Source organism: Hyperolius riggenbachi, chromosome 1 (genome assembly GCF_040937935.1).
Source record: "Hyperolius riggenbachi isolate aHypRig1 chromosome 1, aHypRig1.pri, whole genome shotgun sequence".
NCBI classification, from domain to species: domain Eukaryota; kingdom Metazoa; phylum Chordata; class Amphibia; order Anura; family Hyperoliidae; genus Hyperolius; species Hyperolius riggenbachi.
In genome coordinates, this window is record NC_090646.1 from 677,282,463 (window position 1) to 677,298,460 (window position 15,998).

The window sequence follows — 15,998 nt, forward strand, 5'->3', positions numbered from 1 at the left end:
GACTAGACTGAACAAACACAGGTCCAGGTCTGAGCACCCGCGGCGGCTTTTCCGCGTTTTCTCACAGGAGGACCGTGCGGCCACCAGTGACAGGTCTGAATTACTCCACATCATTTAAAGAGACACTGAAGCGAAAAAAAAAATTTGATATTATGATTTGTATGTGTAGTATAGCTAAGAAATAAAACATTAAGATCAGATACATCAGTCTAATTGTTTCCAGTACAGGAAGAGTTAAGAAACTCCAGTTGTTATCCCTATGCAAACAAGCCATTAACCTCCCTGGCGGTAAGCCTGTGCTGAGCACGGGCTATGCCGCCGGGAGGCACCGCTCAGGCCCCGCTGGGCCGATTTGCATAATTTTTTTTTGCTGCACGCAGCTAGCACTTTGCTAGCTGCGTGCAGTGTCCGATCGCCGCCGCTACCCGCCGATCCGCCGCTATACGCGTCGCCGCAGCTGCCCCCCTTCCCAGACCCCGTGCGCTGACTGGCCAATCAGTGCCAGGCAGCGCCGTGGGGTGGATCGGAGTCCCCTTTGACGTCTCCAAGAGATCCCATTCTTTGAACGGGATCTCTTGATCTCCGATCGCCGGCGGCGATCGGAGGGGCTGGGGGGATGCCGCTGAGCAGCGGCTATCATGTAGCGAGACCTCGTCTCGGTTCATGGAAAAAAAAAATTAAAAAAAAAACGTATTTGCTGCCACCTGGCGGATTTTGACAAACCGCCAGGAGGGTTAAGCTCTACGACTTTCAAAGTCGTGGAGAGGGCTGTTATCTGACTTTTATTATCTCAACTGTTATTGAACTATTTACTTTTCCTCTGCCAGAGGAGAGGTCATTAGTTCACAGACTGCTCTGAAAGAATCATTTTGAATGCTGAGTGTTGTGTAATCTGCACATATTATAGAATGATGCAATGTTAGAAAAAACACTATACACCTGAAAATAAATATATGAGAATATTTTCTTTGCTGCTAATCTTCTAGTAATTATTCATAGTACACAACCAATTCACTATATCATATTTTTTTTTCGCTTCAGTGTCTCTTTAATGCAGCCAGCGTTTCTGTGACTGAACGTATGTGGGTATGTGTGTGTGTGTGTGTGTGTGTGTGGCATTTTTAAATTTAGGCCCCCCACCACCACTTAGGGACTCTCTGCAAGGCCCTGCCCACCAGGTTACCACTGTGCCCCCTTCATGCCTCCAAAATCTGGAGCCACTGCTGGAGACATGGTGGATAGACATTGTACTGCCTAGAGGAGCAACCAAGACAGGAAACCAAGGTGCCAACACATTTTGCAAGGATAATAATAAGACCTTTTCAGAATAGTGCCAACCCCATGTTTCCTGCCCCTCTGTACCTGACACATATAGAAGCACAACATAATTAGGTATTACATCTTTCTCCATGTCCTGGGCTCCTAGTTATACAGTAGCTATACCTCTGCCTGATCCTGTATGGTGGGCACGCTGTACAGCTGCACCTGTGACTGATAAAGAGCCTGATCACCACACTGCCACTCATATTACTGTCACTGTAATATTCCTGGATTATTGGTCATGTGAGGCTTCCACCATCCCATAGATGATACAAGGCACCGAGGACCACGATGAGGTGGTGGGAGATGCTGCTCTGTGGTGTTCCTGTCCTCTGACAAGGAGCTGTGAGGATAGATTGTGACGTGTGTCCACCTATCATCATCTCACCAGGTGTGTGTTGTCCCTACAGAGAGGTGTAAGAGGCCGGACCAGGATAAGCCATACACATTCTACCAGGATAGAGATTACTATAATCCCGGGGAAGAGGTGGCAGTTCTGTGTAAGGAGGAGGGACATCGCTCATCACCTGCATTTGCCAGATGTGTGGCTTCTGTAGGAAGATATGACTGGAATCCATCTCCTTCATGCATTGGTGAGTAGAAAATATTCTCTATATCAGCAGCTGTGCGGATAGATTGTGGTATGTGTCCTCCTATCATCATCTCACCAGCTGTGTGTTGTCCCTACAGAGAGGTGTAAGAGGCCGGACCAGGATGAGCCGTACACATTCTCCAAAGATAAAGATTACTATAATCCCGAGGATTGGGTGAAAGTTCTGTGTAAGGAGGAGGGACATCGCCCGTCACCTGAATATGTCACATGTGTGACTTCTGTAGGAAGAGATGACTGGGATAAATCTCCTTCATGCATTGGTGAGTAGAAAGTATTCTCTATATCAGCAGCTGTTGTCACATATACCTGTGTATACTTTTGTCTTCTGGCCTCAGGCCTCATGCTGCCCTCGGCTAATCCATGGTATGGAGATCCCATCTGCACCGCTCTACATTCCCTTCCATAATATAAAGGTTCCAACTAATCAGTACACACTACCTGGTGAATGTGAGCTGTTTATAAGAGGCAACAGATGTGCCATGATATACAGTATATTGGAGGGCCTTATAAATCCAATGCGAGGAGGCACGCCACAGACTCTTAAACTCACTGTGGTGTCACTGGAGCCCCTTTCAGCCACCTTAGGTGTGTAGCTCCGCCCCTTGCAGGAAAAGCCCTCTGTCTTTTCTATATCTCCAGAGCTGAATATATAGAAAACACCAGAAGTGGCAGAGCTAAAAAGCCTGATAGAGGGCTCCAGTGAGACTTCTTAGCAAGAGCAGGTGCCAAAACATTATAACTTGATATCATTAGGCATATATTAGCTTTTGAGTTTATACCAGATACAGTGTTGCCAAACAACTGTAAAGTTACAGGCATACCGTAAATTTTGATGCAAATTTAGCTGCCCATGAATTCCGTAAGGAATTAATCAGCATCTGTAAAAGGGCAACCTGTGAGCAGGAAGGGTGGCAGTGCAGTAAAGGGGGAGCGGTGGGTACAGTGGCTGGGAAGGGTGGTATGTCTCCCCCCCTTCCCTCACCTGGGGCTCCCCCTTCTTCGCTCCCTCCTCCAGAACTAAGTTTTGTGCACGGCTGGCTCACGCCGGAACAAGGAAGAGATAAGTCGTTCTCCGCCCGCTGCCAGCTGACACAAAATTTAGTTCTGGAGGGAGGAGCGAGGAAGGGGGAGCCCCAGGTGAGGAAAGGAGGGGAGCTGTCTTCCCTTCCTCGCAGCTGTGCCCACTGCTCCCCCTTAACTGCGCTGCCACCCCTCCTTCTGGGGACACCTATAGACCTGGCTACCTATTCTGGGGACATCTATACACCTGGCTACCTAAACTGGGGACACCTATAGACCTGAATACCTATTCTGGGGACACTTATAGACCTGGTTACATATTCTGGGGACACCTATAGACCTGGCTACCTATTCTGGGGACACCTAGAGACCTGGCTACCTATACTGGAGACATCTATACACCTGGCTACCTATTCTGGGGACACTTATAGATCCGGCTACCTATTCTGGGGACACCTATAGACCTGGTAACTGAACTGGGGACACCTAAAGACCTGGCTACCTATTCTGGGGACACCTAAAAACTTGGCTACCTATTCTGGGGACACTTAAAGTGGTTTAAAACCTTGACATAATCTATATATATTAAATCGGATGTATGTATGTATGCATGTGTATGTATGTATGTATGTATGTATGTATGTATGTATGTATGTATGTATGTGCCGCAATCACTCAAAAACGGCTTGACCGATTTAAATGAAACTTGGTATACATTTTTAATGGGAAAATGTAAACTGCAGCCATTCTTACACTGTTAGTCACAGGGTTCTCAAACTTGGTACACTTGGTCACTTGGTGACTGAGATTAAGATTCAGGAAAGTGGGTGGAGCCTACAACAGCCAATCAAAATTCACCTATTGATTTTCAAGGGGAATATTTAAACTGCTGCCATTCTTACACTGTTTATGGCAGAGGCTTCAAACTTGCTACAGTCGGTCATTGGGTGACTGGGGTCAAAATTCACTAAAGGGGTGGGGCCACAAACCGCTTAATAGATTTCTTTGCTGGATAAACTGCTTCCATTCACACATTTTTGATGCCAGGAACCTGAAAGCTCACAAACTTGGTCACTGAGTGGCTGTGTGTTAAGTTTATAAAAAAGTGGGTGGAGCCAAAAACAAATTTCACTGGGAAAATATAAACTGCAGCCATTCTTACACTGTTATTGGCAGTGTTCTCAAACTTTGCACAGTTGGTCACTGGGTGACTGGGATTATTATTCAGGAAAATGGGTGGAGCCTACAACAGCCAATCAAAATTCACCTGTTGATTTTCAAGGGGAATATTTAAATTGCTTTCACTCTTACACTATAGCAGATGCCTCAAACCTGGTACAGTTGGTCACTGGGTGACTGGGGTTGACATTCAGAAAGGGGGCAGAGCCACACACAGCCAATCAGATTTGTTTAATTTCAATGGAAATATACAAAGTATTTATGCCAAGGACCCCAAAGCTCATAAACTTGGTAATTGAATGACTGTATGTCAAGGTTAGAAAAACTACATTCTTTACATGGGAAAATATAAACTGCTGAAATTCCACCTTTCTTCTTTTGTAGAAAAATATAAACTGCAACCATTCTTACACTGTTAATGGAAGGGTTCCCAAACTTGACATAATTGGCGACTGTTTGAGTGGAATACATATTTAGAAATGTGGGTGGAGCCTACAAAAGCCAATCAAAATTCACCTACTGATTTTCAAGGGCAATATTTACATTGCTACCATTCTTACATGGCAGAGGCCTCAAACCTGATACAGTCAGTCATTGGGTGACTGGGGTCCAAATTCACTAAAGGGGGTGGAGCCACAAACAGCCGATCAGATTTGTGAGATTGATTTCAGCCATTCTGTTATTGGCAGAGTTCTCAAATTTGACAGAGTTGGTCACTGGGTGACTGTGATTAATATTCAGGAAAGTGGGTGGAGCCTACAACAGCCAATCAAAATTAACCTATTGATTTTCAAGGGGAATATATACATTGTTGACCTTCTTACACTCTTAATGGCAGAGGCCTTAAATCTGGTACAGTCAGTCACTGGGAGACTGGGGTTTAAATTCTGAAAAGGGGGCGAGTCAAAAACAGCCAATCAGATTTGTTTAATTTCAATGGGAAAATGTAATGCATTGATGCCAAAGACCCCACAGCTCATAAACTTGGTCATTGAGTGACTGTATGTCAAGGTTAGAAATAGTGGGCGGAGCCCAAAAAAAACTAACTTTATACATGGTAAAATATTAATTGCAGCCATTCTTACACTGTTAATGGCAGGGTTCTCATACTTGACACAGTTAGTCACTGGGTAACTGGGATTAATATTCAGAAAAGTGGGTGGAACCTACAACAGCCAATCAAAATTCACCTATTGATTTTCAAGGGGAATGTGGAAACTGCTGACATTCTTACACTGTTAATGGCAGAGGCCTCAAACCTGCTACAGTCAGACATTTGAAGGGACTGGGGTTCAAATTTATTAAAGGGGTGGAGCCACAAACAGCCAATCAGATTTCTTTGCTGGATAAACTGCTTCTATTCACACAATTCTGTTGCCAGGAACCCAAAAGTTCAAAATCTGGTCATTGAGTGACTGTGTGTCCAGGTTACAAAAAGTGGGTGGTGTCAAAAACAATTTCCCTGGGAAAATGTAAATTGCAACCCTTCTTCACTTTTAATGGCAGGGTTCTCAAACTTTGCACGGTTGGTTACTGGGTGACTGGGATTACTATCCCGAAAAGTGGGTGGAGCCTAAAAAAGCCAATCAAAATCCACCTGCTGATTTTCAAGGGGAATATTAAAATTGCTGCTATTCTTGCACTGTTAATGGCACAAGCCTTAAACCTGGTACAGTTGGTCATTGGGTAACTGGGGTCAGGGGCGTATCTAGGTAAGATAGAGCCTATGGCATACACTGAAATTGCGACCCACTGCCCCAGTCAGAGCGCCCTTCCTCTCTAAAAACAGCATTCCCTCGTGTTCCTTTGCTATGGTTGCCTGTGTTCTTTTGCTCAGGATTTGCTAGTTACTTTTTGGGAAATCTCTTCTTATTCCCCCTCTGTCCACTTTTCTAACACTAAGCCAAGTGTGCTCTATGTACATAAGTAGCCATGTTCCTTAGACAAATAACAGAATGAATCTGATCTGAGGTTTGAGTCACGGGGGCAGGTATGGGGTGCAGCACAGAGGCAGGCATGGCGCCCATGGTGCTGTGGCGCCCATGGCACAAGCCATGCCTGCACCCCTCTAGATACGCCCCTGACTGGGGTTCAAATTCAGAAAAGGGGGCGGAGCATCTAACAGCCAATCAGATTTGATTCATTTAACTGGAAAAATGCAAATTAATGCCAAGGACCCCAAAGCTTGGTACTTGAGTAACTGTGAGTCAGGGTTACAAAAAGTGGGGGGAGCCAAAAACTGGGAAAATATAAACTGCAGCCATTTTTACACTGTTAATGGCAGGGTTCTCAAACTTTGCCCAGACGGTCACTGGGTGACTGAGGTTAATGTTCATGGAAGTGGGTGGAGCCTATAGTAGCCAATCAAAATTTACCTGTTGATTTTCAAGGGGAATATTTAAATTGCTGCCATTTTACACTGTTAATAGCAGATGCCTCAAACCTGCTACAGTTAAGGTAGCCATACACTGGTCGATTTGCCATCAGATTTGACCAACAGATAGATCCCTCTCTGATCGTATCTGATCAGAGAGGGATCGTATGGCTACCTTTACTGCAAACAGATTGTGAACCGATTTCAGCCTGAAGCCGTTCACAATCTGTGGTGGTGGTGGTGGTGGTGGTGGTGCTGGTGCTGCCGCCGCTCCCCCCCCCCCCCCCGCATACATTACCTGCTCCGCTGGCGTGACTGCCCCCGTTCACCACTGCTCCGTCTCCGCTCTGGTCTCCGGGCCCGGCATGCTTCACTTCCTTCTGCCCGGCAGGAAGTTTAAACAGTAGAGCACCCTCTACTGTTTAAACTTCCTGCCGGGCAGGAGGAAGTGAAGCATGCCGGACCTGGAGACCAGACCAGAGCGGAGACGGAGCAGCGGTGACCGGGGGCAGTCGCGCCGGCGGAGCAGGTAATGTATTGCCGCTCTATTGCATCGGTCATCGGGCACTCGAACGCCGCTAGCGACGCGCTCCCTACCTGCGGGCGATCGGCGGTAATTTTCCGCACGGAGCGATCGACGGGATCGGACGAAATAGATCGAAATTTAGCGTGTAGCGGGAACGATGTGACAGCAGATTCGATCCCAGTGATCGAATCTGCTGTCGATCGGCGGGGAATCGGCCTAGTGTATGGCCAGCTTTAGTCATTGGGTGACTGGAGTTTAAACGTTGGAGAGGGGCGGAGCCACAAACAGCCAATCTGATTTGTTTAATTTCTAAGGGAATATACAAATTATTGATGCCAAAGACCCCAAAGCTCATAAACTTGGTCATTGAGTGTTTGTGTGGTAGGGTTAGAAAAAGTGGGTGGAGCTAACACCAGCAAAATACATACCCGGGCAATGCCGGGTCATCAACTAGTCTATATATATAAAATCGTATGTGTGTGTGTGTGTGTGTGTGTGTGTGTGTGTGTGTGTGTGTGTGTGTGTGTGTGTGTGTGTGTGTGTGTGTGTGTATGTATATATGTATGTATGTGCCGCGATCAAACAAAGCTTGACCGATTTGAACAAAACTTGGTATACAATTCATGTCAATGAGAAAAATGGAAAAGACTGCCATTCTCACAGAACTCAAGTCTCCACACTTGGCACAGTTGGTCACTTGGTGACTGAGGTTACAAATCCAGGAAACGTGGGTGGAGCATAAAACAGCCAATCAAATTCCAGCCATTCATTTTTAATGGTAAAATGTAAACTGCAGCCATTCTTACACTGTTAATCGCACAGTTCTCAAACGTTGCACAGTTGGTCACATAAACTTGGTAATTAAGTAACTATAGGTCAAGATCAGAAAAAGTGGCCGGCGCCAACAACTACATTTTTTACATGGGAAAATATAAACTGCAACCATTCTTACACTGTTAATGGCAGGGTTCCTAAACTTGGCACAGTTGGTCACTGGGTGACTGAGATTAATATTCAGAAAAGTAGGTGGAGCCTACAACAGCCAATCAAAATTCACCTATTGATTATCAAGGAGAATATTGAAACTGCTGGCATTCTTACACTGTTAATGGCAGAGGCCTCAAATCTGCTACAGTCAGTCATTGAGTGACTGGGGTTCAAAATCACTAAAGGGGTGGAGCCACAAACAGTCAATCAGATTACTTTGCTGGAAAATTGGTGGAGCCTACAACAGCCAATTAAAATTCACCTGTTGATTTTCAAGGGGAATATTTCAATTGCTGCCAAAAACAGCAAAGCAGATTTGATTAATTTCAATGGCAATTTACAAATTATTGATACCAAGGACCCCAAAGCACATAAACTTGGTAATTAAGTAACTATAGGTCAAGATCAGAAAAAGTGGCCGGCGCCAACAACTACATTTTTTACATGGGAAAATGTAAACTGCAGCCACTCTTACACTGTTAATGGCAGGGTTCCTAAACTTGGCACAGTTGGTCACTGGGTGACTGGGATTACCATATTTTTCGGACTATAAGACACACTTTTTCTCCCCCAAAAGTGGGGGGAAAAAGTCCCTGCGTCTTATAGTTCGAATGTGCAGCCAAGTGTCTCCCACAAGCAGGTGCAGGACTTCGCGAATGCCCTTACCTTTCCAGCCCTGAGCTCCGAGTTCTGCATCCTGTGTTCAGCATGAATGGATGGGGCTGATCGGCCTCCAGCTTTCTTATCGCCTCACCCGCTGGCTCTGTTCAGGTAGCGGAGGGCACCCACGTGGTTACTGCAGCGGCTCCATCCTGCGTCTGGAGTGACATGGAGGGGGCTCCGGTTTTCTTCCCGACTCACCCGCTTACTCTGTTTGGGAAGGTGGAGGGACACCCATGTGGTTCCTGCAGCACCTCGACCAACCTGCTTCACATCCGCGCACCCCTCGCTCTGATCGGGGAATGTGCGCACGTGGGCTCCTGCAGCGGTTTCCCGAGCGCTGTCACTTCTGCGCACCAATCTTGCCGGACTCTGCCTCTCACCCCTTGCACTGATCGGGGAGGGTGCGCATGTCAGCATAGGTGTGGGCACAGTGCAGCTTAGTGTAGGTTATAGGGACACAGTGCAGCTTAGTGTAGGTTATAGGGACACAGTGCAGCTTAGTGTAGGTTATAGGGACACAGTGCAGCTTAGTGTAGGTTATAGGGACACAGTGCAGCTTAGTGTAGGTTATGGGGACACACTGCAGCTTAGTGTAGGTTATGGGGACACACTGCAGCTTAGTGTAGGTTATGGGGACACACTGCAGCTTAGTGTAGGTTATGGGGACACACTGCAGCTTAGTGTAGGTTATAGGGACACAGTGCAGCTTAGTGTAGGTTATGGGGACACACTGCAGCTTAGTGTAGGTTATGGGGACACACTGCAGCTTAGTGTAGGTTATGGGGACACACTGCAGCTTAGTGTAGGTTATGGGGACACAGTGCAGCTTAGTGTAGGTTATGGGGACACACTGCAGCTTAGTGTAGGTTATGGGGACACACTGCAGCTTAGTGTAGGTTATGGGGACACACTGCAGCTTAGTGTAGGTTATGGGGACACACTGCAGCTTAGTGTAGGTTATGGGGACAAACTGCAGCTTAGTGTAGGTTATGGGGACAAACTGCAGCTTAGTGTAGGTTATGGGGACACACTGCAGCTTAGTGTAGGTTATGGGGACACAGTGCAGCTTAGTGTAGGTTATGGGGACACACTGCAGCTTAGCGTAGGTTATGGGGACACACTGCAGCTTAGTGTAGGTTATGGGGACACACTGCAGCTTAGCGTAGGTTATAGGGACACAGTGCAGCTTAGCGTAGGTTATGGGGACACACTGCAGCTTAGTGTAGGTTATGGGGACACAGTGCAGCTTAGTGTAGGTTATAGGGACACAGTGCAGCTTAGTGTAGGTTATGGGGACACACTGCAGCTTAGTGTAGGTTATGGGGACACACTGCAGCTTAGTGTAGGTTATGGGGACACACTGCAGCTTAGTGTAGGTTATGGGGACACACTGCAGCTTAGTGTAGGTTATGGGGACACACTGCAGCTTAGTGTAGGTGATGGGGACACACTGCAGCTTAGTGTAGGTTATGGGGACACACTGCAGCTTAGTGTAGGTTATGGGGACACACTGCAGCTTAGTGTAGGTTATAGGGACACAGTGCAGCTTAGTGTAGGTTATGGGGACACACTGCAGCTTAGTGTAGGTTATGGGGACACACTGCAGCTTAGTGTAGGTTATAGGGACACACTGCAGCTTAGTGTAGGTTATGGGGACACACTGCAGCTTAGTGTAGGTTATGGGGACACACTGCAGCTTAGTGTAGGTTATGGGGACACACTGCAGCTTAGTGTAGGTTATGGGGACACACTGCAGCTTAGTGTAGGGTATGGGGACACACTGCAGCTTAGTGTAGGTTATGGGGACACACTGCAGCTTAGTGTAGGTTATGGGGACACACTGCAGCTTAGTGTAGGTTATAGGGACACAGTGCAGCTTAGTGTAGGTTATTGGGACACACTGCAGCTTAGTGTAGGTTATGGGGACACACTGCAGCTTAGTGTAGGTTATGGGGACACAGTGCAGCTTAGTGTAGGTTATGGGGACACACTGCAGCTTAGTGTAGGTTATGGGGACACACTGCAGCTTAGTGTAGGTTATAGGGACACAGTGCAGCTTAGTGTAGGTTATGGGGACACACTGCAGCTTAGTGTAGGTTATGGGGACACACTGCAGCTTAGTGTAGGTTATGGGGACACACTGCAGCTTAGTGTAGGTTATGGGGACACACTGCAGCTTAGTGTAGGTTATGGGGACACACTGCAGCTTAGTGTAGGTTATGGGGACACACTGCAGCTTAGTGTAGGTTATGGGGACACACTGCAGCTTAGTGTAGGTTATGGGGACACACGGCAGCTTAGTGTAGGTTATGGGGACACACTGCAGCTTAGTGTAGGTTATGGGGACACACGGCAGCTTAGTGTAGGTTATGGGGACACACTGCAGCTTAGTGTAGGTTATGGGGACACACTGCAGCTTAGTGTAGATTATGGGGGCAGCAGGGGTTAGTGTAGTGTAGGTTGTGGGGCAGCAGGGGTTAGTTTAGCTAGGCAGTGTAGTTTAGCTAGGGAGAGCTTGGTTGGAAGGACCATAAAATGCCCCTGCACTAAAGACACACCAGGTTTTGTATTTTTTCCCCCTGGTTTTAGTCCTCTAAACCTAGGTGCATCTTATAGTCCGAAAATACGGTAATAGTTAGAAAGTGGGTGGAGCCTACAACAGCCAATCAAAATTCACCTTACATTGCTACCATTCTTACACTGTTAATGGCAGAGGCCTCTAACCTGATACAGTCAGTCATTGGGTGACTGGGTTCCAAATGCACTAAAGGGGGTGGAGCCACAAATAGCCAATCAGATTTGTTAGATTGATTTCAGCCATTCTGTTATTGGCAGGGGTTTCAAACTTGACACAGTTGGTCACTGGATGATTGGGATTGATATTCCAGAAAGTGGGTGGAGCCTACAAAAGCCAATTAAAATTCAATGAAAAGAGAAGTGGACGTACCGCTGCACTTGTGATGGTAACCGAGCTGGACCTGGGCAACCACCCCAAAGGTCAAAGTAGAAAAGGAAAGTTGGTCCGCTTCAAAGTTATACCAACAGTTTATTAGGGACTTATCCCAGAACAGCCACAGAAACGATCAGCTAACATGTTTCGGACCTGTGGTGGTCCTTAATCATAGCATAATTATGGCAGACTCATCACAGATTTAAAAAAGCATGGCGGGGGGAGTGGTTGGCCCAGATCCACCTACAAAGGGGTGGAGTTGAGCAAAATACAACCTCCTCTCCCTCCTCATGTTACAAATGAGAAAAGTGATAAAATGCGATATAAGAAACAACGAGATATAAAAAACAGAAAAAATTATATATATATATATAGAAGAAACAAATTACTGTTTACTTCAGAGGAGAACACTGCATAAAGGATTAAATTACTGGAAGTACCCCAATACTGCAATCAAAGCATACATGATATACATCAGTGGAAAAATGTAGAGGCTGATCCAAATGCAACCCAGGGGGAATGCAATAAGGGTACACAATAAGAAAGGTAATATCCTCAAAAGATTTGGGGGGATCAACAGAAGGGAAAGACAATTACGTTGTAATTAATGCCAAGTCCCATCTCGCATTTAGGCCCCGTGGGGCTCTTGTCTCCATACGGAAGATCCAGAGTGCCTCTCTCTTCTTAATCAGGGCCTGTAGGTCCCCCCCTCTCTTGGGCAAGAAGACCCTCTCAATGCCCTGAAAAGAGAAAGAGGACATATCACCTCCATGTACACTTCTAAAGTGTTTGGCTACATTGGAAATGTGAGTAGTGGACCACCCAGCCCCCAAGAAATGTTCTGAAATCCTAGCCCTGAGGGGTCTGGTGGTACAGCCCACATACTGCAATGAGCACGCCAGACACGTCACCAGATAGATCACATTTTTTGTTCCACAATTAATAAAATGTTTTATAGTAAAGGAGATCCCAGTGGAACATGATCGAATGGTGCGGGTCTGGCCATGCACAGAGCAGTAGTGGCAAGTTGTAACAGCACATCTATATGAGCCTTTCACAGACAACCAACTGGAGGTCTGTGAGGCAGAGGTAAAAAGACTAGGTGACAGAAGGCTGCCTAAGGTCGGGGCCCGGCGACTGGCAAACTTAACACCATTCTGGAGGAGAGGCCGCAAGGCATCATCTCCCTCCAGAACCGGGAGATATTTCTTTATGGCCTGAACAACCTTAGTATATTCGGAGCTATAAGTAGTGACAAAAAAGGGACCTCCCCCAGAGGTACGCACAGGTGTCTGATCGCGTACCAGACTGGTCCGAGGGATGGACCGGGCTCGCTTCTTGCCTCTCTCTATCATCCAGTGTGGGTAACCTCTTTCCAATAGGCGCCTCTCAACCTCCGCAAATTTTTTCTCTAGGGTTTCCGGATCCGAGCAATTCCGGCGGGCCCGAATAAATTCGCCCACCAGAATCGCCCGGATCGTATGTCCAGGGTGACAGCTGCCCGCTTTCAAAGTTGAGTTGCCTGCACAGGATTTTCTATATGTACGTGTCTTAATGGATTTAGAAACCGTGTCTCCCACCAGGGTGACATCCAGATAATCGACACTTTTTTCCTGCCACATGTATGTAAACTTAAGGTTGCAGGCATTGTCATTAAGAGAAGTGACAAATTCCTGTGCTTCCTCTTGTCCACTCTTCCAAATGACCAGCAAGTCATCGATATACCTCCCATACCACGCAACACATTCCAGAAGACGGCCATCACCCCCAAAGATGTGGAACTCCTCCCACCATCCCATGAACAAATTCGCCAGGGATGGGGAGAATTTTGCTTCCATGGAGGCTCCACACCTCTGGAGGTAAAAGTCGCCGTCGAACATGAAATAGTTGCGGGTCAGGAGGTATTCGACTGCAGCACATATGAAGACTCGTAAGTCAGAGGTATAGGTTGAATATTTCTCCAGATGGAATTGGAGAGCTGTAAGAGCCAAACGGTGGGGGATGCAGGAATATAAAGACTTCACGTCAATAGCAATCCAGCTATAATTAGCCTCCCACTCTACCCCATCCAGACTCGACAAAAGATGTTTTGTATCTTTAATATATCCTGGTAACCTCTTAACAAGGGGCTGTAATACAGAATCAACCCAATCGCTCAGGCGCTCCCCCAGAGAGCCAATGCCCGCAACTATCGGTCTCCCCTCTGGGGGAGCGCCCGGCTTATGGATCTTAGGGAGATGGTGAAAGATGGGGACAATGGGATGCCTAATTCCCAAATATTCTGCAAGTTTATGGCTGAGTACTCCCAAACTTTCACCATAACTCAAAAGACCAAAAAGTTGGGCCTGAAAGGCAGGGGTGGGATTGGCTGAAAGGCGCATATACGTTTCTTCATCATGAAGTTGTCTCAAAGCCTCGGTTTGGTAATCTGACTTATTTAAGATGACAACTGCCCCACCCTTGTCTGCATTGCGTACAACGATCTTGTCATTGGCCCGCAGATTCTTCAGGGCCATGTATTCTGTTTTGGTCAGATTAGTCCGTTGTCCTTGCCGGTGTACTCTAGCTATATTGACACGTTCCTTTTCAACTAAGTCCTGAAAAATTTCAACTGGGGAGCTCCTAGCCGTGAGAGGATAAAAATCAGGGTTTCTTATCCCAGGCGGTTGTACATCCGACATGGAGACCAATCCAGAACTATCTGCCACTAGGGAATCTAATGTCCACCTGGCTTTGGTGTCCTGGAAGGTCCCAATGTCGGGAAAAGCCACCTCCGGAGGAAAAACCTCTCCTGTCTCGGTAGTGCTTACATCTTGGTTAAAATACTTTTTCAGGAGAATGGACCTTATGAATCTATTTACATCAAGCAAGGTGTCAAACACCTCAAAATGGTGTGTGGGGGCATATGACAAACCTTTAGACAACAAACCTAAATCCGCCTCTGAAAAGATGACATCAGATAAATTAACCACATTTTGACTAGCTAAATTGTTTGGGGCCAAATTACCTGTATGTCTATGTTTTACTCCCGCTCTCCTTGTCCTCCTCCTTTTCTCCCTTTCCTCTGGTATCTTTTGTTTTTCTTGTAATAGGAGGGTGGGCCCGACCCGTTTTTTGCTGAGCTAGGCTGAATTAAGTGAGGGGGTCCATCTATGGAAGTGCGTGGAATGGGAAGGTGGTCATTGTTGGATGGCAGGTGAGGACTAGCATTAGTTCTGGTAACTGAATTTATGTTGTCAAGTGCATTAGGTTCATTATTAGTCATATCCGAAAAACTAACATTCCTCCTATTTCTGGAACGAGATCTGCGAGGAGTCCCACCCGGAGTTTTAAAGGTACCTTCCCATCTCCCCCATTCATAAACTACCTTGCGTTTATAGTCCTCTGTATCACGCAAATACTTGACCCTCTTCGTTTCTGTGATCATCGTTTCTAATTGGGCTATATTACGACACATCTTGGCATGTAAATCATCATACAATTGCAGCGTATTAAATTTACACACTCTAGATTGAAGATCTGTGATTTTAAGCCTTATTTCTACTAATTTGCTCTCTTCATATTTAATGATCAATCTCATCAAGTTCAGTGAACAATCAGTAAGGGCAGAGTTCCACTCCAACACAAATTCATCAGAGTATATAGTGGTCGGGATCTTCTTTATTCGAAGTCCTCGCGGAATGATTTCCTCCGCTACATACTGTTTTAGAGTCGAAAGATCCCACCAAACTCTATTTTCTTTCCCCATAAGATCCTCTAACTGGAGAAAAGCTGTCCTAAGCCCTACATCAGGTTGTATATCACATGGATCAGTCGACTTAGAGAATACAGCTGCAAACTTATCATATCTCTCCACATCTGAATTTAAGTCCTTCCTTGAGATTATGTGTCCCTCATATTTCTGGGGTAACTGTTTGTGTCCATACATTTCTTCAATTGCCACTTCCAGTGGATTTAATTCAATGTGTTCCATGGTATGGTTATTAATGTCCTCCGTGTTCTCAGTGAGGACTTCTGGCCCCAATGAGGAAGCCAGAGGCAAGGGACATGGAACATTGGATCTATGGGGATCATTTTGTGTATCTTGGGGTCTCTGTAACGAAAAGGGAATGTGTTCCCTAGAAGTTTGGGCCAAGTCTGTGGCAGTGATGGGGAAGTGAAGGGACAAGCGTTTTACCTCTCTTGAGGCCTGGATGCCTCTGTCAAGGTCCTCCATGAGGCTCCTCACGAGGTCCCGACAATGGGGGCGGAAAGTCTCCTCAGGTTGTGTCAGTTGGCTGTGCTTGGGTGCTGACTGCACGGCTGCGGAGTCCCTTGGACGTGCACCGAGATCCAAACGGTGTGGTATAGACATAGGCGCCGACAG

General features: G+C 46.4%; 1 protein-coding gene across 5 annotated transcripts in view; it reads left to right on the forward strand.

The window, feature by feature from the left end:
• Positions 1 to 15,998, forward strand: part of LOC137532532 (C4b-binding protein alpha chain-like) — a 732,640-nt gene that overhangs the window by 202,154 nt on the left and 514,488 nt on the right. For all 5 annotated transcript variants that reach the window (XM_068253140.1, XM_068253166.1, XM_068253147.1 and 2 more), the window contains exons 4-5: positions 1,731 to 1,913; positions 2,011 to 2,193. In XM_068253140.1, the coding sequence (XP_068109241.1) occupies positions 1,731 to 1,913; positions 2,011 to 2,193 (366 nt within the window). The remainder of the gene's footprint in view (positions 1 to 1,730; positions 1,914 to 2,010; positions 2,194 to 15,998) is intronic.